This window comes from Panthera onca, chromosome F2, assembly GCF_046562875.1.
Source record: "Panthera onca isolate mPanOnc1 chromosome F2, mPanOnc1 haplotype 2, whole genome shotgun sequence".
NCBI lineage: Eukaryota > Metazoa > Chordata > Mammalia > Carnivora > Felidae > Panthera > Panthera onca.
In genome coordinates, this window is record NC_138356.1 from 74501161 (window position 1) to 74526776 (window position 25616).

The window sequence follows — 25616 nt, forward strand, 5'->3', positions numbered from 1 at the left end:
CTCACAGTTGTACCCACGAGAGTGCAGTCACAGCTGTGATGTGGCGTGCTTAAGGAAACTGTCACTGCTGGCACCTGCACCTTAAACTTGGGAGACCCGGGCTATCAGCGAAAGCTCTCCCCACCGCCCCCTTGGTGCCACTTGCTTGGGTTACTTGAGTGATTCCAGCAAATTCAGGAGTCCAGTGATGAAGAATGTTGGTCCTCGGCCATCTCTCTGGGCTTGTCTCCTCCAGACATTGGGTCATTAATGTCAGCTCCCTGCATGTTCTACTTTGAGGATTATTTAAAAAAATTTTTTTTAATGTTTCTTCATTTTTGAGAGAGAGAGAGAGAGAAGCGAGCATGAGCGGGGGAGGGACAGAGAGAGGGAGACAGACAGACAGAATCTGAAGCAGGCTCCAGGATCTGAGCCTGACGCGGGGTTCCGACCCATGAACCGTGAGATCATGACCTGAGCTGAAGTTGGACGGCCAGCCGACTGAGCCCCCCAGGCGCCCCCAGAATGCCTCTTTAGCACGTTTCTCTTCATTTGCTAAGCCAAACAAATATCAGTTCACATCAGACAAATACACCCACAAAAAAACTCCACAAATTACGGAGAGGCCGTTTTATCCAATACAAAGGCCCAGTGCTTTTCCTGGTTGTGAGGTTTCTCTTTCCCGTCATCAGATTTCTGTTTAAACATCTCCCTCAAGATCAGAACCCACCCACTGTCGCCATCTCCCGCGTTGCCAGTGGGCATCTCTGGATGTTTCAAGTACTTGGTGCTGGCTGGGTCCATCTTCCCTGTTCTAAGAGGAAAGTCTTGGAGAGCTCTGGAATGGCTTATGGTTCCTTTCTCACAATGTCTTGAAGTGCAAATGAATGAGAACAGGCAGATTGAATGTCCCCTAATGTCCACAGAGGGTTGACATTTGACAGGAAAACACAAGCTTTGGCAGAACACCCCTGGGTTTATCCTGAATCCCAAAGGCTTCATGCTTTGGGCAATGGTGAGGCTCAGGCCGATGGCTGGTGTCCCCTTCCCAGGAGTCTGTTTTGTATCAGTGATTGCTATTGTCTTGGGGTGCCGGGAGCTTGGTGGAAAAACTTAACAGTGCATCTGTGATGCTCTTTGTCACTAAATGCATTTGGAGGTGATGTCTGATGAGCATCTATAAATAGGCTGACCCTCCTAGTTATTTACAGGAGCTGTCATGTGCTTAGCACTAAGCAGAGCCTGAGACAAGGATTCGAGAGTGCGGTTTGTTTAGGAGGCGCAAAGAATATACAGTGGGCTCTGAAACCTGGGCTTTCTGGCTTAGGACGCTGCCCACTCTCAGGCTGTAGATTCAAACTGAGCCCCCACTCCCACCCCAGACACAGCACATGACCTCTGCAGAAGTGTTTTGAAGTACATTAAGACCACACAGCACCCATCAACCCCCAAGAATCAGGCTCCGTGCCAAACCCCAAAACTTCTAAATGTGTATATGTTCTTGCTGCCTTGATTACCGAGAGAGAGGCGATGAGTCAGTGTGGAGACCTGTTTGTGTAACAGGGATGTTCTAACTCAACTGTCACGGAAGGAATGGGACAAATGTCTGGACAGTTAAAACTGTTTTTGCTTTAGGGGCGCCTGGTGGCTCCGTCAGTTAAACGTCCGACTCTTGATTTCCACCCCGGTCGTGATCTCACGGTTTGTGGGTTCAGGCCCTGCATCGGGCTCCGCGCTGACAGTGCAGAGCCCGCTTGGATTCTCTCTCTCTCCCTCTCTCTCTGCCACTCCCCTCCACTCTCTCTCTCTCTCTTACAATACATAAATAAACTTAAAGAAACCTGTTTTATGTTAGAATGTTGCTTAGCAGAGAAGGGGAGGCATAACGTTGGCTTCCGTTCTGTGTTCCTCCTTGCAATCAACGACAGCTCTGCAGCAGGGATTATGCTCGGTGTGGGTGATACAAGATGAGGAAGGCCCAGTTCCCAACCTCGGAAAGCTCTAGTACATTCAAGGACGATTACAGTCAAGTGTGAGCTTAAAGACAGAGGTGTTTGTTGAGTGCTGCGGAAATCCAGAGGAGGGGTACATAACCCAGCCAGGGGGGTCGTGGGGGCCTTCTAGAAGGAGGTGATGCAGATCCTGATTCTTAAAGGGTGAATGGAGAGGTTAACAGGGTGGCAGGGGACAGGAGGTCTTAGCGGAGAGGAGAAGCACACGCAGTGACGCAGGGGCCTGAAAGCACGTGTTAGGCGTCACTGGGAAGACGGGCACCTTCCAGACGCCGGGCGGCTGCTCACACTGTCAAGAACCTGATCGCAGGGAAGGGAATTCTGAAACGTGTAGCAGCTCTTGCAAGACGGGAGGTAGGATGGCCTTTCGGGAAGGATACCCGGGTGCTGTGTGGCTCGGTCGGGGGTGGGGGTGGGAAGGAGTCAAGGGAACCAGTGAAAATCTAATCGTGTCAAAAGAGGTGTTAAAACCGTGTGAAAGGGTGGTGGGTCCCTTGGCAGGGGCGGATCTGAGACTAGTTTAGGCAACAGGCTGGTTGGATGTGGAGACTGATGCCGGGGAGGAGGGTGGCTCCTAGAAGGTGAGCAGGAAGGAGGGGGCGCCACCGACCGATCTGGAAAGATGGAGGAGGTAAGTGTGGATATGGACATGGGGTGGGAGATGGGGCAGACAAGAGAGGGCGCAGAGCCATTCTTTTTGCCCTGCGTTTCCTGCGCACCCCTGTGGAGACCGGGCAATCATATCCGTAGTTAAAATGACCAAGGCATCATCACTTTCTCTGTGTGACTTACAGACACCTACATGCCAATCTTAGATGTTGGTTGGGTGGTTTTCTGGATCGACCAAGGTGCTCGGTGTTCGTGTGCTGAATTTACCTGAATTCCACTGGATTGAGCTGTGTTGAAGTGGGCAAAAACCGAGGATGAGATTAAGACTCGCCATATTTTCCAGGCTAGAAGTCACAGGGCTCCTTTGCCTCGAGATGAATAAAAAGTGGGTCAGAAGGTCCCATTCCCATCACAGCGCAGTGCATTCTGGGCCCCCCCAGTACAGTGTGAGATCTGTGTGCACCTGTGTGGAGCACCTGTTCTCCCCCTGGGTGATGGAGGGCACCTGTGATTTTCCCTGCCGCTCCATGAAGGCAGGACCTACTCAGCACACATTGTCAAGATATTCTGGACCACATGAGAGTCTCACCAACTCACCCAAGTCAGAAATGGGAACTGCCGAGTGGTGAAGAAATCCCCGAGAGATTGTTGCTCTTGGGAAGAAGCAGGGGTGTGGATGTGAACTAATACTTGTTGAGGGTCCCTGATCCAAATGCAAGTACCCCTCATGGTAAAGTACGTCATGAAGTGGTCCTTGGTTTTAGTCTCAGGTTTGAGAGCACTAAAGCACCCTTCCGCTAAGATGCGTCTCCTACTTTTACAGGATAAGTAAGAATCCTAATGGATGGCCTAAGCTATTTTGAAAATTGTATTGACTTTATTTACTTATGTTATTGACATTTATGTTACCAAAGGCATATATTTATATATCTATATTTACATCTTCCTTCCCTCCTTCTTTCTTCTCTCTCCTTTTTTCTTTCTTTCTTTCTTTTTCTTTCTTTCTTTCTTTCTTTCTTTCTCTCGTTCTTTCATTCTTTCGTTCTTTCTTTCTTTCTTCTCCTCCATCCTTTTGAAGAGTCAGTATACCAAATATATTTAGTGTAAAAAGATTTAAGACACAAATTCTCTAATTTCTCTTGGGACAAAGTCCCCTAGTCTGGCCTTCATCATAGGCACATGTGATATCAGGAAAGACGGCGGAAGGAGAACAGATCGAGCCCCTGCTTGGTGTTGGTGTTGGAGGAGTACACAGTGGCTCCTCTGTACTGTGTAGAGTGAATGTCACATTTTCAGAGATCCAAGTCTCTATCTTCCAGATATCATAGGTTTTAACTTCCCCAAAGTTTTATAAGTGACATCCACCCTCTGAAGAGGGCTTTGGGAGAATCATGAGTAGGTCTTCTAAGGAAACATGAAATCCCAATATTGGGTAGCGTGAGATGTTCTAGAATCGTTATTTATTCCCAGTTTAGCAGGAAAACCAAGTGGAAGTGCAGCTCAATATTTTTGATTCACCCCCGTGGCCTAGCATGGGGTGGCCATGCCCCATGGGGGGAGGGGCAAGCATGGTAATTCTTGGTGGGGAAGGGCTCATGACTTTAATAGCTGAATTTCCCAAATAGGTCACTGTTTAATTGAACTTCTTTAAACCTCTTTAAACACCTCTCTAAACACAAGAAACTTTACAGATGTTTGCCATTTTGGAGGGGCAGAATTCTAAAATATGTTATCCTCTCTTTGGTGAGGTGATTGAAAGCATGGGGTTTGGAGCCTAGAAAGTGGTGTTTGAATTCTGGCATTGACTTCTCTGGATTTTGACCTTCACCTGGAAATTAGGGGCAAAAAATGCCTACCTATGAGGTTTAATGAAGCAATATCTGGAAAGTGCTCCTCATAGTATTGGGCAAATGGCAATGATGCTTAACAATAATTCGCTATAATAATACATGGTTCTTAATAATAGTGAACAAGACGTGATCACTTTTTCATGTCTCAGACTGAGCCAGGTGTTTCCTGCCATGTGTGGGGTTGTCTGCCTCAGAATCTGTACTTTTTGAGCTCTTTTCTTAGCCTCTCATAACACAGGGGGATTGGCAGTGTCTTAGGGCTGAGCGGAGGCAAGAGAGGCTGCCCTGACCATCAAGGAATGGTGTGGCAAAGCCGGTCTCATCCAGGGGTGATGCCGGAGGAGTGTCGTTTGGCAGAAAAGGACACTGAATAATATTAGTAACGAATTAAATAATGGCAGCTACCAACCATAGGGTGCGCATCAAATGTTGAGGATACAGAAGACACTTCAAAGTATTCCCAGCCTCCCATCATCATCCCCATTTTCCCCCAAGGCCAGAGCCTCAGAGGACTGAAGTGACAGGGACGATGGACGCAGCCCCAGGGTCTCCGTGGGCTTGGTTCTCTTTTGGCTAATCCCCGGTTCCTTCAGTAATGTTCTGTCTCATGGTTTCATGGCCTCTCCCCACGACCGTCTCTTTGATGCCCTGACCCAGACACCTGGGGTCCGACCAGCTCTGGCTTTGTATCAGAGATCTGGAAGACCGCTCCACGAGGCTCTCTCTTTGAGTGCGCCTCGATGGGAAATAGAGTTCTCAGGCAAGAGGGGCCCGTGTGGGAGCGGTGGGTCAGCGTGGCCATGGCGGGTCCCCCGTGAGAACAAGCACATCGAAGCTCATGGAAATAAATCTCTCCCTTTGCAGTTCCGGCAGCCCTGGAAGGAACTCAGGATGCCGTTACCAGCTTCCAGCAGGTTTATCTCTGGAAAGGTGAGCTGTGGATATGTGTTTGGGGGAGAGGGAGCGGGACCCTGATTACGCGAGGCTGTCTGGCCCCACCTCTCGTTCACAGGGCACTCTGCTCCCCAGAGAGACAACTGTAGAGATTTGCTTTCCAAGTGAGGGCTCTGTGTGGCAAAGAAGGGTTCGGCTCTCATCAGATAAGATACCAAACCTTAGAAAGAAAAATGGAAAGTGTGGAAACCCCAGAGGGGATGGGGGAAGGAAGCATGGCTTCCTGTGAGGTCACGTTCACTGCCCACAAGCTGCCCTTGCTACAGGATGGGAGCTCTGAGGCCCCAGCAGACTAGGGAGGCATTTCCCCAGGGGCCACGGCCACGGCCACGCTGAGGTCAGGGTGAGGGGACAGGACACGTGGTGGTGCCTTGACCCCTGCTCACAGGGAGTGCTTCTGGTAGTGCCCGTTTGGCATCTCCTGACTGCTTCGTTCGCCTCCTCTGAGTTTACCCAATGTCGACCAAGTGCCTACTCAGAGCCCGGGACACGGGATGGTTCAAGACATCGTGGAGGAGAGGAGTCTGAGTGAAGCAGGATGAGAGGGAGAGCTAAGGCACAGCTTTCACTGTGGGGGCTCCAGCCTCGGGCAGTGGACCCTTACAAGCCATGGCCATGGGGCTAGCGGGAGGGTGAGGACAGATCCCGCCCCTACATCACTTCCCTCCTCTTCCCTTGATCCCTCCTCACCCACGTCAGGTCCCCTTAGAGACAAGACTGTTTCTGTGCCCACGAGCTGAGATCGTGGGAAAGAACGCAGGGCATGGGGTAGAGTCCCCAGGTATGATTTCTGGTTCCGTTACCCACCACCTTGTGACCTGGTGCACGTCAGTTATCCCCCCCCAAGCCCTGGCTTCTGGTGGGCAACATGGCGGTAAGAGCTCTCGCCTTCCAGGGTCTTGTGAGCACAGCCAAGGTAGTTGCAGGTGAAGTGCAGGGAGCAGTGCCCCGTGCATCCGTGCTGCTAACTCATGCCAGTGGTGGTGAGGACGGAGGTAGGGCAGAAGGAAGAATGAGGAAGAGGAAGGAAAGGAGGGTGTCCACCATAGTGGATTTAATGAGATTATACATAGTGATTTAATGAGATTATACACTTCTGTCTCGGTCGTCCCTGTAAGGTGGCTATATAAGGGGGTGACATTTTATCCATTTTGCAGACAAGAAAAACAAAGCGTGGCGAGGGTCAGCGATGTGCCCCCGGGGATTGCTGGGGGCGGGACCCAGACTCTGGCTCCGAATTCAGTGCTTCCTCGTTACCTAAATTTTCTGATAAATAAGCAGCTAGCTGGTGAAGAATGAAGGGATTTCTCCTCCCTAGGACATTTGCAGCGCTGAGCAGAAGCACCCACAGGCTTGTCTAATGCCCTGTTCTCCCCATAGGCTCACTCTGCTTTCCTGGAAGACAAGTTCCCAACTTGAGGGTTTTATTTAATTTTTTCAAATTCGAACGCACCTACTTTCCACCTGCATATTCTGGGATAAGTCCTTTCATCTCTACACAGTTCCATTTTTCTTTTCTAGAGTAAAATGGGAATCTTCCTCCTTGCCTTCATGGGGTGTGTTAAAGACCAATATTTATGAACACATTTCGTTAGCTGTGCAAGTCTTAATCATTTCAAAAGCGAGGACAGTCATGGTTTTGTTATTGAGAGGTTGGCTGTTGTTCCCTAAATGGCCAAAGGGTACAGTCCTCTGCCCCTGGATTTGTCCCAGATCCTGGCTTAGGCACCTGGCTGTGGACCGTGAGGATTTTCCACATTGCCACGTTGTCGATCCCTTTTTCCGCCCCAACGTAAGGACAGCAATACTTTCTTTTTACTCCTAGATTCTGACATGGGGTCTCGGTCTGAGTCTATGGGATGCAGAAAAGACACGGAACCAGGGCCAACGTCTCCAACAGAACCAGGTACCGGCCCCGAAACCTTTTATATACTTGGTGTCTGGCTGGAGTCAAGATGGCGAGGCCAAGGGTCTAGTCAGTGGATGGACTTATTAGCATCGCTCTGTTACGTAGCCACGGACTGCCCTCTTAGCTTTTAACCCCAGTTATTCACTCCACAAATATGGACAGCCATTCAGAGGCGCCATTGGCGCAGAAAGCAAAGTGAGATCATGGCCAAGTCAACAGTGCTACTGGAAAACAAAACAACCCTCATCCCCAAACCGGCAAAAATCGATTAAAGGGCAAGTTTCATCTGACGGTGGTCAGTGAGTGTGAGCAAAATGTACCTATTCCGGAATTGTGCAGTGAGTGGGATGTCTAGAGAGTCTTTTGAGAAAGGGTCATTTTGCGCAGCGGACGACATAAATCCATACATTCATAGGGACAGAATGTATGTGCAGAGTCTCAGACACTCTATCCCTAGCTGTTGCAATTGTTGTTTCTTAGGTGGGGCTAAAACTCAGGGTGGAAGCCAGAAGGAGGAAAGAGGGGAGGGGAAGGAGGAGGAGGAGGAAGAGAAAGGACGGGAAGGGAAGGGAGAGGAGAGGCAGGTTAGTCTATCGGCACAGGGGAGACAGCATGGCCCAACGAAGGGAACACCACATTGCAAAGCAAATAGATTAGGGCTTGAGCCTTTTTTTTTTTTTTTTTTGGCCACTTACCGCTAACTCCATGGCCATGGGTACTTTGCTCACCTGATAAGAGCCTTGATTCATCATGTGGAGAACTACCTTGCTTTCCACTAATCCCATCATAGATGACATGGCAGTTAAAGCCCCTGGCACATCGCCTGGTACTTAACAGATGCCACCAAATTCATAGCCTCTTCCTCTCTCTACCCAGGGCTTTTGTCCAGATCCAATGAGATAATGTACCGAAACCACCGGCAATAGGGCTCATCCCATAGTAGTTGGACGATTATGGGTTCATTCCGCATCCCTAAGAGTTGCAGGACCCAAGGGTGGAGCCCTGGTTTAAACTGCAGGTTCTCAGCCCCGGAGAGCAGGGTTCAAACCCCACCTCTGCCTCTATCTGCCTGTGCAACCCTCAGTCACCTTCCCTGAGCCTCGGTTTCCCCTTCAATAAATGAGAGAGGGAGCGGTACCCATAAGGGGGGGCAAGTGTGGGAACGGAAGCAAGTAGCACTGAACTTGCAGTGGCTCAGAGCAGGTGCTCAAGAATTAGTGGCTGTTGTTAGCTGGTGGCAGTGATATCGGTGATGATGATCCAGCACCAAGCCTGGCTCCTAGCAAGCCTTCCTCAAAGTTCTGTCCTCAGGCCTCTCTGTTCCTGTAACTGCACATCAGACAGCAGATCCCAGTTCAGGATGGAAACTAGGGTCAGAGGACATATTCCTGTCCGATGCTGTTAGCAGTGATGTCTTCTGAACCTTCAGAGGTTTTCCAGTGGAGGCTTTAATTTTGCCAGCAGGGTGGTGGGAGTGGGGGGCGGGGGTGGGTGCCTGTGCAGGAGGCCGTCCCTCCTTTAATCTCATAAGCAAGCATTTGGCCGGACTCGTGTCTTCTGCACCATGGCCTAGACCTTCAGCTTTCTGATCTTTGCCCCAGCGTATTGGCAAATGCGTTCTGCCCTTCAGAGCCTCCCAAACACGAGGCTGGTGTTCAAGTTTATCTGCTGCCGGCCATTGTCTTCTGGCTGAAGAAAGGGCGAGTTCAAAACTCACGAGGGAGGGAGGCGGAAGAGAGCAAACCCCCTTCCTGAGCCTCCTGGTGGCGGGCCCTGCCCTTGGTATTTTGTGTATATCTCTTCTCGCAAAACTTAGGACAATTCTGCCGACCAGTATCGTTGTTCCCGCTTTATCAGAACGATATGAGACTCCGATGCCTCGGTATCCCCTGTCAAAAGCCAGTCCAGCCCGAAGCAAGCAGCGGTGCCAGGTTTCAGACTGTTGCTCAGCTGCCTCCGAAGCCTGGGTTCTTCTAGATCACCGGCCACTCCTTGGCTCGGACGGTGTCGGCTCCCGGGGCTGAGTCCTGGTGGCCCCCGGCTAACTGAGCAGACAGGGTTTGGTTTGATTTGCAGCGCGAAATTTCTTATTTTTTTATTTTTTTAACTGAGCCAGTAATTTTAAATTGGGAGATTTTATATAAAAATTCAGATTTGAAGCTTCTTTGGAGAAAAACAGAGGAAAAAGCTCTGGAAATACAGGCTTCACATTTCTGCTTGGCGACCGTCCCCCGAGCGGAGTTGAGCTGCCCCTGCCATCAGGGGCATGGCTCTCCCATTTGCTGCAGTCCCCGCCCTGCCCTGGGTGCTCGTACTGGCCCCTGCCAGTCCTGGGCCGCTTGTGTTAGCCGATTCCCCCCCAGCCTTAGTGGTGCCGCGGGGGTCCTCGGGGCAATGAACAGGTGAATGACTTTGGGGCAATTCTGGACGTTTTGTAAAATCCATCATTATACACTGTGTCAGGCCACATCTCTAAAACTATCACATGTCTCCCACAGGAAGGACCCATCCCCCCCGCCCCCCTGCCGTCCCCACCTCCTGCCACCAGAAAGGGAGCTGGGCCCCTGCCCAAGACCTTGGAGGGATCCAGGCTGAATAGACCCAGCTCAGCTCGGTTTTCCCTTTCTGACTGATTACATTCCTGGGCTGAGGAAGATAACACCCCTGCAGGAGGGGCCCCTTTGATCTGGTCCTCTGCGGCCGGGCCAGTGCCATTTCCGTGGCTGGTTTACCTGGCCTGTGTCCCCAAGAATGGCCTCCCCGATTCAAAGCACAGGGAGCACTTGTCCCCTTTCTGCCCCTGTGCTGCTTCAGTGAGTCTGAGTGTTTGGGACACACACAGGGAAACCAGCAAGAGCAACCTTCTGTCTGGCAAGGCCTGTACCAGCCTCCTTGCCTCCCGGGGGAGTGCGAACAAGAAGGCAAGGAATTCTTCCGAATAATGCCGTGTAAACCAAGTACAAACTGAGTGGGCTACGTATTCATTCTACCGTCCACCAGACAATTTTTGAGCACAAGTGCCGTGCCCTCGGACATTCGCAGGCTAGCGAGGATTGCCCCCGTGCCAGCCATGGCATGACAGCGTGGCAAAGGCTACAATGGGGACAGGTGTCGAGTGTGGTGGGGATGCGGGGGTAGGAGGATGCTAAGCGGCCTGAAGGGGTCAGAAAGGCTTCTCAGAGGAGCCTGGGAGGACCCGCCAGGCATTTCCAGCCTCTGCGCAAAGGCTCTGAGGGCAAAGTGATCGAAGGGACTTCAACTTTGTCCTCAGACCTCGTGTGTTCTTTTTTTTTCTTTCTTCCTCTGCTGTCTTAACAAGTGATATCACGGGGCAGGCATGCAAACTGCCCATTGTACAGTAAGAGAGCTTTGTTTTCTAAAAAATGTTTATTCATTTTTGAGAGAGAAACAGAGAGACAGAGTGTGAGCGAGGGAGGGGCAGAGAGAGAGGGAGACACAGGATCCGAGGCAGGCTCCAGGCTCCGAGCTGTCAGCCCAGAGCGCAATGGGAGGCTCGAACCCACAAACCGTGAGATCATGACCTGAGCTGAAGTCGGACGCTTAACCGACAGAGCCACCCAGGCACCCCATTTTTTAAGAGAGCTTTTTTTTTTTTTTTTGCCCATTGTACAATAATATTAAGTTCAAGAACCCAGAAGGCTGGGGAGGCACAGAGAAGGGCAACATGGTCTCTGGGGTCTCTGCCAGGGCTAAACTTCTGGCCTTGGCAGATGTGAGTAAAGATGTCATCTCGTTGGTGGTTTTTGTTGGTGAGAAAGTTCAGTCTTCATGAGCCTGCTCTATGGAGCATGGAAAGTGGGCCTCTGGAAGGATGCTCAAGTCCAAGGCAAATGGGGGTCCATACGGATGTGATGCCAGATCCCTGGGCTAAGGGACATTGTAAATGGGCCCCACCTCATCCCCATGAACTGCTTCATGCCCCCAGGTAAGCGCCTATGCAAAGTCAGACCTCTTGTGAAGGAACATCGGGCCCCTCAGCACTGGGGAGCCTCTTTAGAGTGCTACAGCACATCAGGGCAGGAGGGAACAGCATTGGTCCTTGAAGCACAGGAGGACTAGGTAGGTGAGGAAGAGGGGTGAGCACAGTCAACAGTCCTGGGGCAGCAAGCGATGTGACTGTGCTCCTGGAGCATGAATCGAGGCAACTGCAGATAAAGCTTAAAATGCAAGTAAAGCCTGGACCAGGAAGAAGGCTGCACTTCTGTCCCGTGGGTGGCAGGGCACCCAGAAAGATCCCGAAGCCAGCGATCATGGTGAGGATACGAGGAACGACTAAGGGAGAGCAAAGCTGCAGCTTGCAGTGTGGGGCCGGGCAGAGCTGTCTTCACAAATGTAGGCTGCCTTCTGGGAGAGAGACAGTGCTTCTGCGTGGCTTCAAAAGACAGGAGCATCAGTGGTTCAAAGTGACAGACCAATTGGACTCCACAAGTCCCCAGTGGTGGAGTGGCCTGCTATGGTCAGCACGGATGCATCACACAGGGCTGCAGGGGCACCGGCCAGAAATACCATGGGGGAAAAGTCCTGCCTTGGGTGCAAAGTTGAACCAGATGGCTCCCAAGGTGTCTTCCAAAGTAAGATTCTAAGATTTTGCAACTCTATAATTTTAGGACTTTCTGAAAGCTTCTGACCCCTTCCTGCCTGGCTAGACTCCCGGCCCTATTGCCTCCAGACCTGTTCTGGCTTCACACAGACTAAAAAAAAATGTGTGTGTGTGTGTGTGTGTGTGTGTGTGTGTGTGTGTGTGTGTGTGTGTTGTGTGTGTGTGAGAGAGAGAGAGAGACAGAGAGACAGAGACAGAGACACAGAGGGAGAGAGGAGGGGAGAGAGATAAGAGAGAGAGAGAGAGAGAGAGAGAGAGAGAGAGAGAGAGAGAGAGACTCACTGTGGAGATAAAGCAAAGGAAGTTGACCCGCTCCTTCTTTTTCAGATTTGACAACAGAACTTTTCTTCCCCATGGACCTTAACCAGGTCGTTGTCAATGGAAGCCTATCCCTGCCCAACCAGCAGCACTGGCTTTTCAAACACCTGTTTTCCCCTCAGCAGGCAAACCTGTGGTGCCTGTCTCGTAAGTATCCTTAGAACACATCCTTCCTCTTCTGGATCCTCTGGTCAGGCAACACGGACCTAGTTTAACGACTCTTGAGAAATAGATAGGATGAGACTCAATGGCATAACTCAGGAATCACTTCAGTGTTAGTACCAGGGGTGATACAAAAGAAAGACAGGACATAACCCATCGATTCAAGAAGCTTACAGTAGAGATAATCTCTACTCTACTCCCAGAACCTATCATCCATCCATCCATCCACCCACCCATCCACCCATTCTTTACCCAATAGACATGTGCTATGTTTAGCATGTGCTATGTTCTAAGCCTTGCATTTGACCTTGGGGATGAGAAAACAAAAGAAGATGAATAAACTATAATCCATCCTTGTGAAAAAACTGTATAATCTCACATATACCAGTGGGAGAGTCTGACATGGGAGTGGAACAGGGGAGATCATTCACAGAGTTCACAAAAGTTTTGTAGTCCCATGGCCTCAGGTCTGAAGATCCCAACTGCCTCTGAGATGGTCCTGGGTAAAGATCCAGTGGAATTTTGCTCTCTCTTCCCCTGTATTTCTGAGTTCACAGCTCACTCTTCACCTTCTTAGATTCTGCTTTCATTCAGAGTCACATGGACCCCCTGTTTGGTGCACAATCCTCTCCCCAGCTAGCAGAACTCTAGTATTTTTTCTTGGGCCTTTCAGAATGGATATTCTCAACGGTCCTGGGCCTCTGTCGTCCAAGGAAGAATCTCTTCCCGGCATTTCTTCCCAGTAGATCCCGTAGAGGTTACTTTCCCTCAGGCCTCCCAAGGACCAAAACCCACTGCTCTCTTGCCTGCAGGCTGTATCCAGGAGCCCTCTTTCTGTCAGCTGGCGGAGATAACAGACAGTACACCCTTGTACTTCACCTGCACCCTCTACCCAGAGGCCCAAGTGTGTGACGATGTCATGGAGCCCAATCCCAAAGGCTGCAGACTATTCCTGCCCCACCAGCCAAAGACCCTGTTCCGGAAGAAAGGTGGGTGCTTCGTGGGATTTGCGCAAACGGCATTTCCAGTGGGCTACTGGCTGCTTGGTTTTAGAAATATCCACATTAACTTATTCTTCTTTTTGAAATTAAGGTTACTCACGCTCCTTGTAACAATGCGACACCGTTTAGAAACGCATCAGGTTGACCATAGAGAATAATCCTGTTCTGCAATCGTACTCCTTAGAGAAAGCCACCATTAATGCACCTATCAGTTCAAATTCCATTCGGCTATCTGTTACGGAAAATCCCAACAGTGGCTTTCACAGGATAGAAGTTGATTTTTCTCTCTGAGGACATTAATGCCACTTTTTTTTTTTTTTTTATGGAGTGTTTTTCCCCTGCACAGTCTCCATTTCTTCTGGGATATTATCATGCTTTGTTTACTGTTCTATCTGTGCTGGAGTTCTTTCTCAGATATCTGGTGACCCTCGGTTTTACATTCAAATGTAAGAGAGGGGCCCAGAAACTGATTGGGAAGCTCAAAGTATGAGGTGAGAGCTCACTGCCCATGTCTAAAAACCGTGGCTAAGTTACTGATGCTAAACACAAAATTTACCCATGCTCATCCAGGCATCTGACACAATCCTACAGGTTTCCCTGTAGGATAATCTAGTTAGGCCACCCTTTGGGGGGATCCCTCAGGTCTTTATTTATGGGTCCTTCCCATGAAGGAATCTTATAACACCTGGCCTGAGGCCATGAGCCTGACTGCTGTTGGTTTGGATGCAAAATAAGGTTGGACGATGAGCGTCTCAATCGTCACCATGTAGGTGGATCTGAAAGAATCCCCTAGTTTCAGTGTGGGATTCCCACCACGAACTCCACCTGGTGCATCGAAGAGATCCTCTCTTTTTTGTTCTTTTCAGAGAATAAGCCTTCTATCTTCTTCTGCAGTTGGGAGAAGGCACTTGTCTCCCGTGCAGAAGTGGGGAAGCCGTCCGGAGACCTAACTGCTTCTTCTAGAGATTTCCGGCCTATCCTGGTTTAGGCCACCTTCATCCCAGTGATGTCAATACTTAAACTTTTGGGGATTCCAGAAGGTGTATAGGGTATCTTGTTCTTCCCAAGGAAAAGTTGAGGATTCAGCTTTCTTAGCTCCTCTGTGTGCTCTCTAGCTTCCAGAATTGTTGCTGTATCCCTTCTCCTATTCTTTGCAAGTTTTTTTTTAATGTTTATTTTTGAGAGAGAAAGAGAGACAGCAACAGAGCACAAGTCGGGGTGGGGGGCAGAGAGAGAGGGAGACACAGAATCCGAAGTAGGCTCCAGGTTCCGAGGCATCAGCACAGAGCCCGACGTGGGGCTCGAACTCACGAACCGCGATATCATGACCTGAGCGGAAGTCGGACGCTCAGCAGACTGAGCCACCCGGGCGCCCCATCCTTTTCTCTTTATTCTTGTGTGTGTGAGACTTTACAAGAATCCCCTTACTGTCATTTTAGCGAGATTTGTGATAAGAACAGAGAGTAAGCATGTGAGTTTAATATGCCATCTTTAATTGGAAGCTCTCGATCTGTTGTGTCTACCCTAATCTTCATATTTCATAGATGCAACAAATCTCTCTCTAAATAATATATAATTTCTTTCTTCCCCCGTGTAGTTATACTGCAAGATAAAGTGAAGAACTTTTATACTCGCCTGCCGTTCCAAAAACTGACGGGGATTTCCATTAGAAACAAAGTGCCCATGTCTGAAAAATCCATTTCCAATGGGTAAGCTACTTCTGTCCTCTCAAACCTTTATTGTTAAGACTTTTCTGCTTCCATAAGAAGGTGACTTAATATCAACTAAAGGCACATACATAAGAAACTGTAAAGCCCAACGCAAAGAGTGGAAAGGTAATGAGGAGGTGACCATATCTAAAAACCGTGGCTAAGTTACTGATACCAAACACAAAATTTAGCCATGCTCATCCAGGCATCTGACACAAAAGGGAGACACTGACCCGTGTCTTATCAATTAACAGATATTATCAAGTGTTGTGATAAACTTGATCAGCAAAGTCTCACTATGCTGTGTGCAAAATCTGGAGAGAAGGTAGAACTTCTAACAAGCTCATAAGCTTATCAGGAATTTTAATTTGTTCGATATATTATTTTTAAAAGTATGTTATTATATATTTAGGTAGTTAGCTGTGATTTAGTTGTTTTACTTGAAGGTGATGTTTCTCTCAGCCTAGTCTTTGGATCCCACCCATCAGAATCACCAAGAGGATGTTTTGCAAACTTCATTCCTGGGTCCTTTCCTGGACCTACTGAATCAGCATTTCCTGGGATGGGGCTCAAGAATCTGAATTTTAAGTAAAATTCTCCTCCTGGTGATTCTTTTCTACTTTAGAATTCGAGAGTCATTGGCCTATGAACTGTTGATTTATGAAGTGTTGCTGATTTATGAAATCGTGTCATGTTGCTGGTGGTTAAGATCTGCTTTTGAAGGGGCGCCCGGGAGGCTCAGTCGGTTAAGCGTCCAACTTCAGCTCAGGTTGTGATCTCACGGTGTGTGAGTTCAAGCCCCTCATCGGGCTCTCTGCTATCAGCACAGAGCCCACTTTGGATCCTCTGTCCCCCTCTCTCTGCCCCTCCCTCCCACACTCTCTCAAAAATAAATGAACACTTAAAAAAATTTTTTTTAACGTTCATTTATTTTTGAGAGAGAGACAGAGCATGAGAGGGGGAGGGGCAGAGAGAGGGAGACACAGAATCTGAAGAGGGCTCCAGGCTCCGAGCTGTCAGCACAGAGCCCGATGCGGGGCTCGAAGCCACGAACCTCGAGATCATGACCTGAGCCAAAGTTGGGTGCTCAACCAACTGAGCCACCCAAGTGCTCCTAAATGGACATTAAAAAAAAAAAAAAAAAAAAGATCTGCTTTTGAAAATGGACTTAAAAGGACGATATGGGGTAGGCTGTCTTGAGATCTGGCAGGGCACTGCTTGCAATGCTGGGGCAGGGTCAGAGAGAGAGGGTTGGAACCAGAGATAGACGCCATACTGGTGCTGGGGACTCAGAGGAGGATGGTTTGATGGGACAACACATCATCCAGGCTGGAGCTCAGCACTGGGCTTCCAAGAGAGGAAAACACAGTGGTGGGTGGGCAGGTGGGCAGGACTCTGGGAGAGGGAGCCACGGGGCAGGTGGTCCACAGCCATCAGGGCAGAGTTGCAGTCAGCATTGAAAAAAATCGTCCAAGACACGGAGGCTTTGTGCACCACAGTGCGAGTGGAGTCCAGGGGCTCCTAAGACAAAGAAGGAAAGTGGCAAGAATGAGGCAGTTTGCCCCCACCGAAAAGGAGCTGAGGGGCTGAGCGAGCTCTCGGGAGTCAAGGACGAGTGATCAGAACTGGGACAGGCAGTCAGGGCGAGGGGAGTTAGAGCTGAGCCCGGGAGCATTGGCTTGGAGCCACTACGTTTCTCCAGGACTGGTCCTAGAAGCTGAGGGAGGGGTCTAGCAGCCACACTGGGTTATTTGGCAAAGTAGGTCCTGAGACAGGGCCTGGATACGCTGACCCAGCAAACCAGAGTGTGATTAGCCAACATCACACGGCACATATGAAGGGAAGCTGGGTCAGGGGAAATGTGCCGGTCTTTGCCGACAGACACCTGGTTGGATCACTCCGACTGCAAGCCCATGGGGTCTCCCATTTCTGAAGATGCCTTCTCTACCCTGTCTCCCTTTCCCCAGAGCCCAAAGTTGAACTTTCTCACATTCAGGATGCTGGGTGAGCTTGGCTTAGAGAGCGGCACATAACAGGCACAGAATAAATGCTCGATGAAAGAATGAGCCAATGAATGAAAGATGCCAAGACTATGTTCCTGAGAAAAGAGTAGAATTTTGTTTTTATTTAAAAAAAATTTTTTTTAATTTAAAAAAAAATTTTTTTATTTATTTTTGAGACAGAGGGAGGCAGAACACGAGCAGGGGAGGGGCAGAGAGAGAGAGAGGGAGACACACAATCCGAAGCAGGCTCCAGGATCTGGGCTGTCAGCACAGAGCCCGACATGGGGCTCGAACTCACGGAGTGTGAGATCGTGACCTGAGCTGAAGTTGGATGCTCAACCGACTGAGCCACCCAGGTGCCCTTAGAATTTTGTTTTTAGAAGGACCCTCAAAGCTAGGAATCCACTCATGCATACTGGCCACAGCACCCCCACTTCACGGAGTCATGAGGAAAGGAACTCCCGGAAGTAAGAATGACTGTAATTCAGTAGGTCCTGGGCCACTCACAAAACCCCTCTTGCCCGCTCTTTCTCTCCTCGTGCCAGCTTCTTCGAATGTGAACGGCTGTGCGATGCGGACCCGTGCTGTACTGGCTTTGGCTTTCTAAACGTGTCCCAGCTAAAAGGTAAGAGCGAGAGCGACTCCGCCTGCCTGGGCACAGCACTTGGCAGCCTGGAAAACATGCTCCCACATCTGCTCTTTTTGGGGTGGATGGGCAGGTGCCGTCCTTGTTCACACATGGGAAGTGGGGGCCTGGGAGGGGCGGTGGCTAATACATGGAACAGCCAGCCAGACGTGGCTCCTGGCCCACCGCCCGGGGCACCTTGACACGGCACTTTGCCTGGCTCACATGGCCTCCTTCTAGGCTCCCAGCTCATCTCTCAAGATGCGGCTCAGGCAGCTTGGTGGGATGAACTCTGCATCCATGCATATGACCTGAATTTAAAACTGGATTCGGTGCCTTGCTAGTGATGTGATCCAGGAAAACCCACTTAATCCCAGAGCGTCTCCGCATCCCTCACGTGCAAATGCAAATACAAATCCCCCTCACGGGACTGTGTGAGGATCCAGTGACGGGATGCCAGCAGAGACCAGCCCCGGGCGCGTGGCGGGCGCCCCATCAGGAGAAGCTCCCTCCATCCCTGCGCTCTGAGACAAGCTCGTTGCGGTACCCGGGTTTTCACCGGTGGCTAAGATCGTGCCTGGAGTCCGGTGGAGCACCCCAGGCGCCCGCTGGAGGATGGGTTTGCAGGATTTCCCTCATTCCGTTAGCCGTCTTCCCTCATGATCGCCTTTCTGGTCCTGGTTCCTCCTTTGCTCCAGGAGGAGAGGTGGCGTGCCTGACTCTGAACAGCCTGGGACTTCAGACGTGCAGCGAGGAAAGTGGAGGCACCTGGCGCATTCTGGACTGTGGCTCCCCTGACACCGAGGTCCGCACCTATCCCTTTGGGTGGTACCAGAAACCTGGTGAGTCACCCGCCCCTTCTGGCTACGTGGCCGTCTTCGGTTGGCTGCCTGCCAACCGTGTATTAGGATGATGTCCTTGGGCTGGGAAGGAGACCAGCCGGGATTCGTTGGGTCCAAGCGACAGAAACTGAGCCTGTAGAACTTCAGCAGGGAGGGAATTTATCTGTTGCTGATAGACTCAAAGCAAAGACGACTCACCTGGTCTCAGCGACCGGGATGTATTTAGCAGGAATGAGTGGACAGTGTCTCCATCATCAGACTTTGGTTGTTGTAGTCAAGCTTTAAATTCAAGGGAGAGAGTTTGGCCCAGCTTGGGCTCTGTGCCCTCCCACTGCCAGAGGGAGGGTGGGGCAGCCCGAGCGATGTCCTCTCAAGACGGTCTGCACAGTGGGAGAGAGGAGGGTCTTCAAAGTATGGTTGAGGTGCTGTTGCTGGGCAGGGGAAACCAATAGACGTGCACTCTGCCAAGTTCCCTTGTGTTTTTTTTGGAACTTGTCAATTAGGGCAATGGAACACACGGCAGTCTTGGGGAGGGAGAGGGGGACACTGGTGTGTATTTGACGACGTACATGGAGTTAGGATTTCAGGGTCAAGGCAGCGTTGTCCCAACGTGGGCGTTTCATACATACGTGCTGATTGTATCCCAGCCCGTTTGGGGAGCTCAGTTTGAAATCGGCGAATGAACGAATGGATGGTCTGTGTGGGATGACGGAGAAGCTCTGTACTCAGATGAAGAGATACGAGTGTCTTCCCAGCTCTGCCACCTACTGTATGTTTGTCTTTTGGAAAGTCTTCCCTTGCGTCTGTTTCTCTGTTGGGAGAACAGTGATTGAGACTCACTCTGGTCCCGTCAGCTCCTACCTTCCAGGTGTTTCTAGGTACGGGTACAGTTGGGGGAACAGTGGGGAGCTGCCCGGAGACTGGGCACGTTCACCCTGTGTCCCGGAAGCAAATCCAGAAGGATGTGCCGGGTACAAAAAGATTGAAAACCCCCTCTGAGTAGGTGTCCAATGGAGAGGCTGAGATGAGGTTCGTTATCTCCAATCATGGCTTCCTCCCTCGTTTCAGAGTCAATACAGGACTGATGCTGGCCCTGCCAGGGCACTTGTCCCGGAAATGGGACTCATGGAATGTGCAGTTTGGAGGAATCTTAGAGATCTATAACTTGGATCTCTACGCCCTTCACCCAACGCAACGCGTTGCCCCAAAGGAGGAAAGGAGGGGAAAACTGATATTATGTGTCTGCTGGGTGCCTGCACGTGCTGGGGCTTCTACGGGGGCATGGAATTTAATACCCATGAATGGACATTCTCTCCTCCATTTCCAGACGAGGAGAGGGTGGCATAGGAAGTTGGAACTACTAAACCCCAAACCACACAACTAGAGTCAGGCTGCAAGGCCAGAGCTGGTGACCCTAGATGTCACTCTTCTCCGTTTCCACGTTGCTGGCAGGTCTTTCCCCTCCCGTGAGTGATTGGATGTGACAATGTCCAGACCCTTTGACCGGTTTTCCCCTAACTCAATTAACTAATAAGCAATTTATTAACACGTTGAAAAAACAATAATAAAACTAACTAATAAGCTAAGGGACCAAACCCGTCAGTGGTGTGGCCTCTCGCTCCAGAGCTGTATCCAACTTGAAGGGGCTGGGATGGGGCTCCATTGTAGAATCTGGCCCCGGCCCTTGTCCCTGAGCCTACTAACCCCCGAGGCATTCCTTGGCTTTCGGGCAGATTTATGTGGAGTTAATGACTAGCAGGCTGAATGGAATCTTCCCCGCTGATGTCTACCTTGAGCATCTTGTGACTGATCCTTGATCTGAATTCACTGGGGGTCAGGGTCATGCTTTTAATTTTATTTTAACATCCTGATTTATTTTAGGAAAAACATCAGGGTTGTATGATGACATAGCCTCGCTGGGTTTCTATTTAGAGAAGAATGTTCCATATAGGCTTTAACTCACAGGGACAGGGGAGAAGTGAATGCTTGCTTAGCACTACGGCCCCCCCCCCGGGAGACCCCAGGGCCAGCCCTGCGTATTTCGGGGGCTTCGAAATGGAACCCTTCGTCTTCAGAGCTTCCCCGCCCGTCTCTGCTCCCATCCCCCCTCCCATCTCCTCACCCCGCAGAAGACTGAAAAATGTCTTTCTTGAGAATCTTCATCTGGCTCAGGGAAGACTTGGGTAAAAAGAAGGTTAAGATATAAGTCATTTGTTCAGAAATATCGTGGGAATCGGACCAGGGCGTTACAACATCATGGCAGGAGGTGGCAGAGAGAAGAACCCAAGGTGCTCATTGTCCCAGTTCATTCCATATGTTCTGTTTCTTTTCATCAGATGGCACAGACCCCTAGCTTTTTCCAATATATATTTTGTGGGGTCAGGCTGGGGACTCAGAGTTCTGTCCAGAAACTGCGGGCTGGGGAATTAAAAATGCACAGCGGTGCTCTCTTTCAAAGGACACTGACTGGACATTGACCATGCCCAGGGCCTCTGGTGTTACTAATCAGCCCGTATTCATCGGACTCTTTCTGTGTGCCTGGCTGGATAAAGCATTTATAAGCCTTATCTCATCTAATCTTCACAAATGCTGTTAGATAAGGAAAGGGAGGTTCAGAGAGGTTAAGTCACTTGCCCAAGGCCACACAGGAATCACATCTTATTCAGACCCAACCACATAACATAATGATTCAGTCAGTCAGAAAGACCTAGGTCTGAACTCTGACTCTGTCATATGCCCACCTGAACCATGAAGGGTGGAAAGGACCCTAATCTCCTCTCCATCAGTTTTGGCACATGCAGCGTAAGTTTTTATGGAGGAATTCTTGGAAAGAATTTCCATAGTAGGCTTTGGCCCTTGCTTCAGATCCATGGCTTGGCCTTTTAGTCTGTTGACATCTATATTGAGTGTTGACCACAGGCCCCAGATTAGACTCCAGGCTGAGAGCCAGAGACGAGAGGCATAACCCAGGACCCGTTTCTGAAGAACCGCCCCTGAGGCAGGGGAAGGGAAGTGATACTCACCAAACTCCTCATACATGTTAAACACCGAGGAAACATGGGAGGTAGAAGGTCCTGCCTGCAGAGGGTTTAGCTGGGCTGAGGGGCCGGATGCAAGAGAAATGGAACATTTCTTAAGCGCTTACTGTATGTCAGAAACCACCTTAGAGTGCTTTTTTCCCCTGTATTAATTTGCTAACCCCTGTGAAATGGGCTGTATTCCTATCCTCCTGTGAGGAGATAATTATTCTGTATGCAAGCAGAGATGTAGCTGAGGTTCCCGTAGGGGCTGCACGACGGTGGGGTCAGGGGGCTTCTGGAGCACGAAAGGGGAAGAGAATTCTGTTCTACAAGGGATTATGCAAAAGTGTCTCCAGGGGTAAAGGAGAGTGGGCTGACGGGAGCAGTGACCACTGTGTGGGGACAGGCAGCAGGCTACGGAGGTGGGGTGGGCCAGGGTCCTGCCCTCACAGCCCTCAGAGTTTCAGAGACCCGCACACACAGGCAATGGGGCAGTCACAGCATAACGATGGTGCCAGGCTATTCACAGAACAAAGGCCAGGAGAGAGGCACAAACCTGTCTGGGAGCACCAACAGGGCGCCCCAGAGAGCCCACGGCAATGCACTATGGGACTCTGCGGTCCACAGTGAGCAGAAAGTTCCACGTGTCGGTGCAGAACAGAGGCTCAGGCTGAGAGAGTGTGAATGCAGAAGAGGCTGTTCGAGGGCCTGCCCCAGCAGGAGGGCCCAGGGAGCACGCCCGCTTCACATCCAGGGTGGGAGTGGCCAGTGCTGCTCTGTGGTCGAGCAGTGCCCCAGAGCCCCGGCTTTTCTGGAAAGGGCGGGCCCCCGGGGCCCTCGTACCTTCCCTTTGCTCTTTAAAGAGAACGAAGGCTGCCCGTTCTCTCCGCAGCTGTGCATGGCTGGCAAGTGGGGCAGGGTCTCTGGTTTCTTGATAAAGTCAAATGTGGCTTCTAAAAAAAACAGTCGAAGCCACACAGTTCCTGCTAAGCAAATGCACTTGGACCTTGCAGCAATTCTAGGTAAGGGAACATAACCTGGGTAGGAAATGAAAAGCCCATGCGATTAGGCCTGTCTGCAATCCACGTCGAAACTACCACATGGAGGTAGGGTTACTGAATGGCCCACTCTCTGTCCTCATTTGCGTCCTGCCCACAGCTCCTGCCAAATGCTCAGTGCCAGGTTGGCTCCAGGCACCAGGCTGGCATTTCGCAACAACGTCTTCTTTAGTCCCCAAGCACCCCTGACGAGATAGGGCCTATTGTGAACCCCATTCTGTGCTGTGCTGGCCAATATTTCACAGTTGGCGAGGGTGAGTGGAAGCCCTGATTTGTGGCGATTGCCACTTGCCGTGGTGGAAATGTCCCCACCATGGCCACCAGCTTGCTCTCTGTCTGTCTTACCCCAAAAGCAAAACCCTATTAAGAAATACTGCTGAGGGGGTGAGAAAGGGTAAGTAATGCAACAGCAGTAGAGCCACGTGATCTGTTGTCTGCTGAGATGAGCTGCTGGGTGGTGCTCCCTGGTGGTGCTCGCTGAGATGAGCTGCTGGGTGGTGCTTCCTGGTGGTGCTCGCTGAGATGAGCTTCATGGTGATGCTCCCTGGTGGTGCTCGCTGAGATGAGCTGCTGGGTGGTGCTCCCTGGTGGTGCTCGCTGAGACAAGCTGCTGGGTGGGCTCCCTGGTGGTGCTCGCTGAGATGAGCCGCTGGGTGGTGCTCCCTGGTGGTGCTCGCTGAGATGAGCTGCTGGGTGATGCTCCCTGGTGGTGCTCGCTGAGACGAGCTGCTGGGTGATGCTCCCTGGTGGTGCTCCCTGGTGGTGCTCGCTGAGATGAGCTGCTGGGTGATGCTCCCTGGTGGTGCTCGGTGAGATGAGCTGCTGGGTGGTGCTCCCTGGTGGTGCTCAGTGAGATGAGCCGCTGGGTGGTGCTCCCTGGTGGTGCTCGCTGAGATGAGCCGCTGGGTGATGCTCCCTGGGAATGTGCTGCGGCTTGCCTACTGGTTCTCATGGTGTCAGAAATTTCTATAGTTCCTGGTGATTAGTTAGTACCATGAAATAAATGTCTACTGTATGTATACCATAGGCATTCTTTACAACACAACATGATACAATACAGTACAATTCAATACAATGTTATAGCATAAATGTTTCCTTTGCAAGCTGAGCTCACTTTGCATTTCAAGATACATTTCTGGAAGCAGAATCACTGGGTTCAAGGGTGAGAACAATTGAACGCCCTTGGTATATAGATGGTCTAGTTGTTCTCCAAAGTCTGCGTTAACTCTCAGGATCTTTGCTCTGAGGACCGCTCTCTTCCAGGAAAGACAGATACTTAAACAGGCCAGCCACACTGGCCCACTGGGTGCAGCGGAGCATGGCCGTGGTTAGTAATTCTGAGCATTGCTTGAGGAGCTCCCAGAATGTTAGATGACCGACGACACCGTAGCTCAGTGGTCCTTAAAGTGTGTCCTCGGACCAGCAGCTTCGGTGTCACCTGGGAATTTGTTAGAGAGGCCAGATTTCAGGGAGCCCCCCAGACCTGCTGAATCAGACACTATGGGGGTGGGGCTGGCTCGGGGTTGTTACCAAGCCTGGGAACCAGGGCCTTAGAATGACTCGGGGGGAACAGGTGTTTCCAGGCAGGTGGAACCATACCAAAAAAAAAAAAAAAAAAAAAAGACACAATACAACTGGAGGTTCTAGAACCAAGAGAGGCTGGGTTATGGCTCACCTGACCAAAGTGAAGAAGGCAGGGGAAGGGCAATACCTTAGGGACCAGACTAGATTGTGACTCTAATGCATGCTTTTTATGGAGGGAGAATAGGACAGCAGTGTGTCACCGTAGAAGGGCAATGTTAAGAGCGGATAATGGCCAGCATTTATTGAGTGCCTGCCTACTGTATACCCAAAGCTTTACGCGTACCAACTCATCTAAAGCTCACGAGCCTGAGAGAGGTATTGTTGTAAGCCCTTTTTACAGACAAGGACGTTGAGGACAGGGAGGCGAGATAACTTCTGGAGGGCACAGAGAGGGAAGAGGCCAAGCCAGTCTTGCCCTGGGCAGTTGACCCCTGAGCCCTGCCCTTGACTGCTGACCATGCCCCCCGCAGCTGAGCACGCAAGGAGATCCTGGTTTGGGCCGCTGGGAGAACGAAATGATGAAACTTTCGATCTGTTCAGTAAGGGGAGGGGAAGAAGATAATTAGCACTTATGGACCATCTGCCGGGTGTGCGGATTTCTCTGTCATTTTTACAACATCCTCATTTTGTCAATGCCGAAATTGGGTCTAGAAAAAGTCAGATGACTGGTCCTTCCACGCTGCTTCTAAGTGGCACATGAGATTCGGGCCCAGGTCTGTCTGCATAAAGTCTGTGCTCTGTCCCCCCCGCCATCCTGCCTGCCAGGAGCACCTGTCGTTTACTGGGCTCTTACCCTGTGCCTGGCACTACGTGATCTCCTGTCATCCTCACGCGATTCCCAAGGTGGGTCGCATTGTCCCATCGCTCACGTGTGGAAACATGGGGTTAAGTGCCTTGCCCAAGTGAACGCAGTCAGAAAGTGACGACTGTAAGCACATGTGTTGCCCTCTGCCTGTCCCCAGAACATGGCCGGACTCTACCTGCTCAGCCCCCGGCCTCATTGCTGGCTTTGGTCAGCGACCTGTGTGCAGATGAGGGGTGTGTCCCTTGTAGGCAGAAGCTACAGAGAAGAGCGACGTTTTCTGCATTCACTCTCCCTGCCTCGGTGTTGTTGAACCGGGCGGGCGTGGGGGAGCCTTCCTCCCCCCGGGCCCCAGGGGGACGACACAGAGCCAAGCCCCATCCCGCCTACGGAGGACGCATGGTGCGAGACAGAGGCCACCCTGGGTGGTGGCGGCTTTAAGCTGCTGAGATGTGATTGTCACCTCGGCCCAACCTAGCCCATCCTGACCAGTTCAGGGTGTCTCGGGGACGGAACGCAGCCCGTCTGCCTTCCAGGTCCGATTTTGCCATTACTGCC

The 25616-nt window shown here is 50.8% G+C and overlaps 1 protein-coding gene across 2 annotated transcripts in view; it reads left to right on the plus strand.

Moving 5' to 3' along the window:
* Positions 1-25616, plus strand: part of TG (thyroglobulin) — a 254995-nt gene that overhangs the window by 80145 nt on the left and 149234 nt on the right. For both annotated transcript variants that reach the window (XM_078441635.2, XM_078441636.2), the window contains exons 28-34: positions 5315-5380; positions 7230-7310; positions 12262-12399; positions 13227-13403; positions 15013-15124; positions 17673-17752; positions 18451-18594. In XM_078441635.2, coding sequence (XP_078297761.2) covers positions 5315-5380; positions 7230-7310; positions 12262-12399; positions 13227-13403; positions 15013-15124; positions 17673-17752; positions 18451-18594 — 798 coding nt within the window. The remainder of the gene's footprint in view (positions 1-5314; positions 5381-7229; positions 7311-12261; positions 12400-13226; positions 13404-15012; positions 15125-17672; positions 17753-18450; positions 18595-25616) is intronic.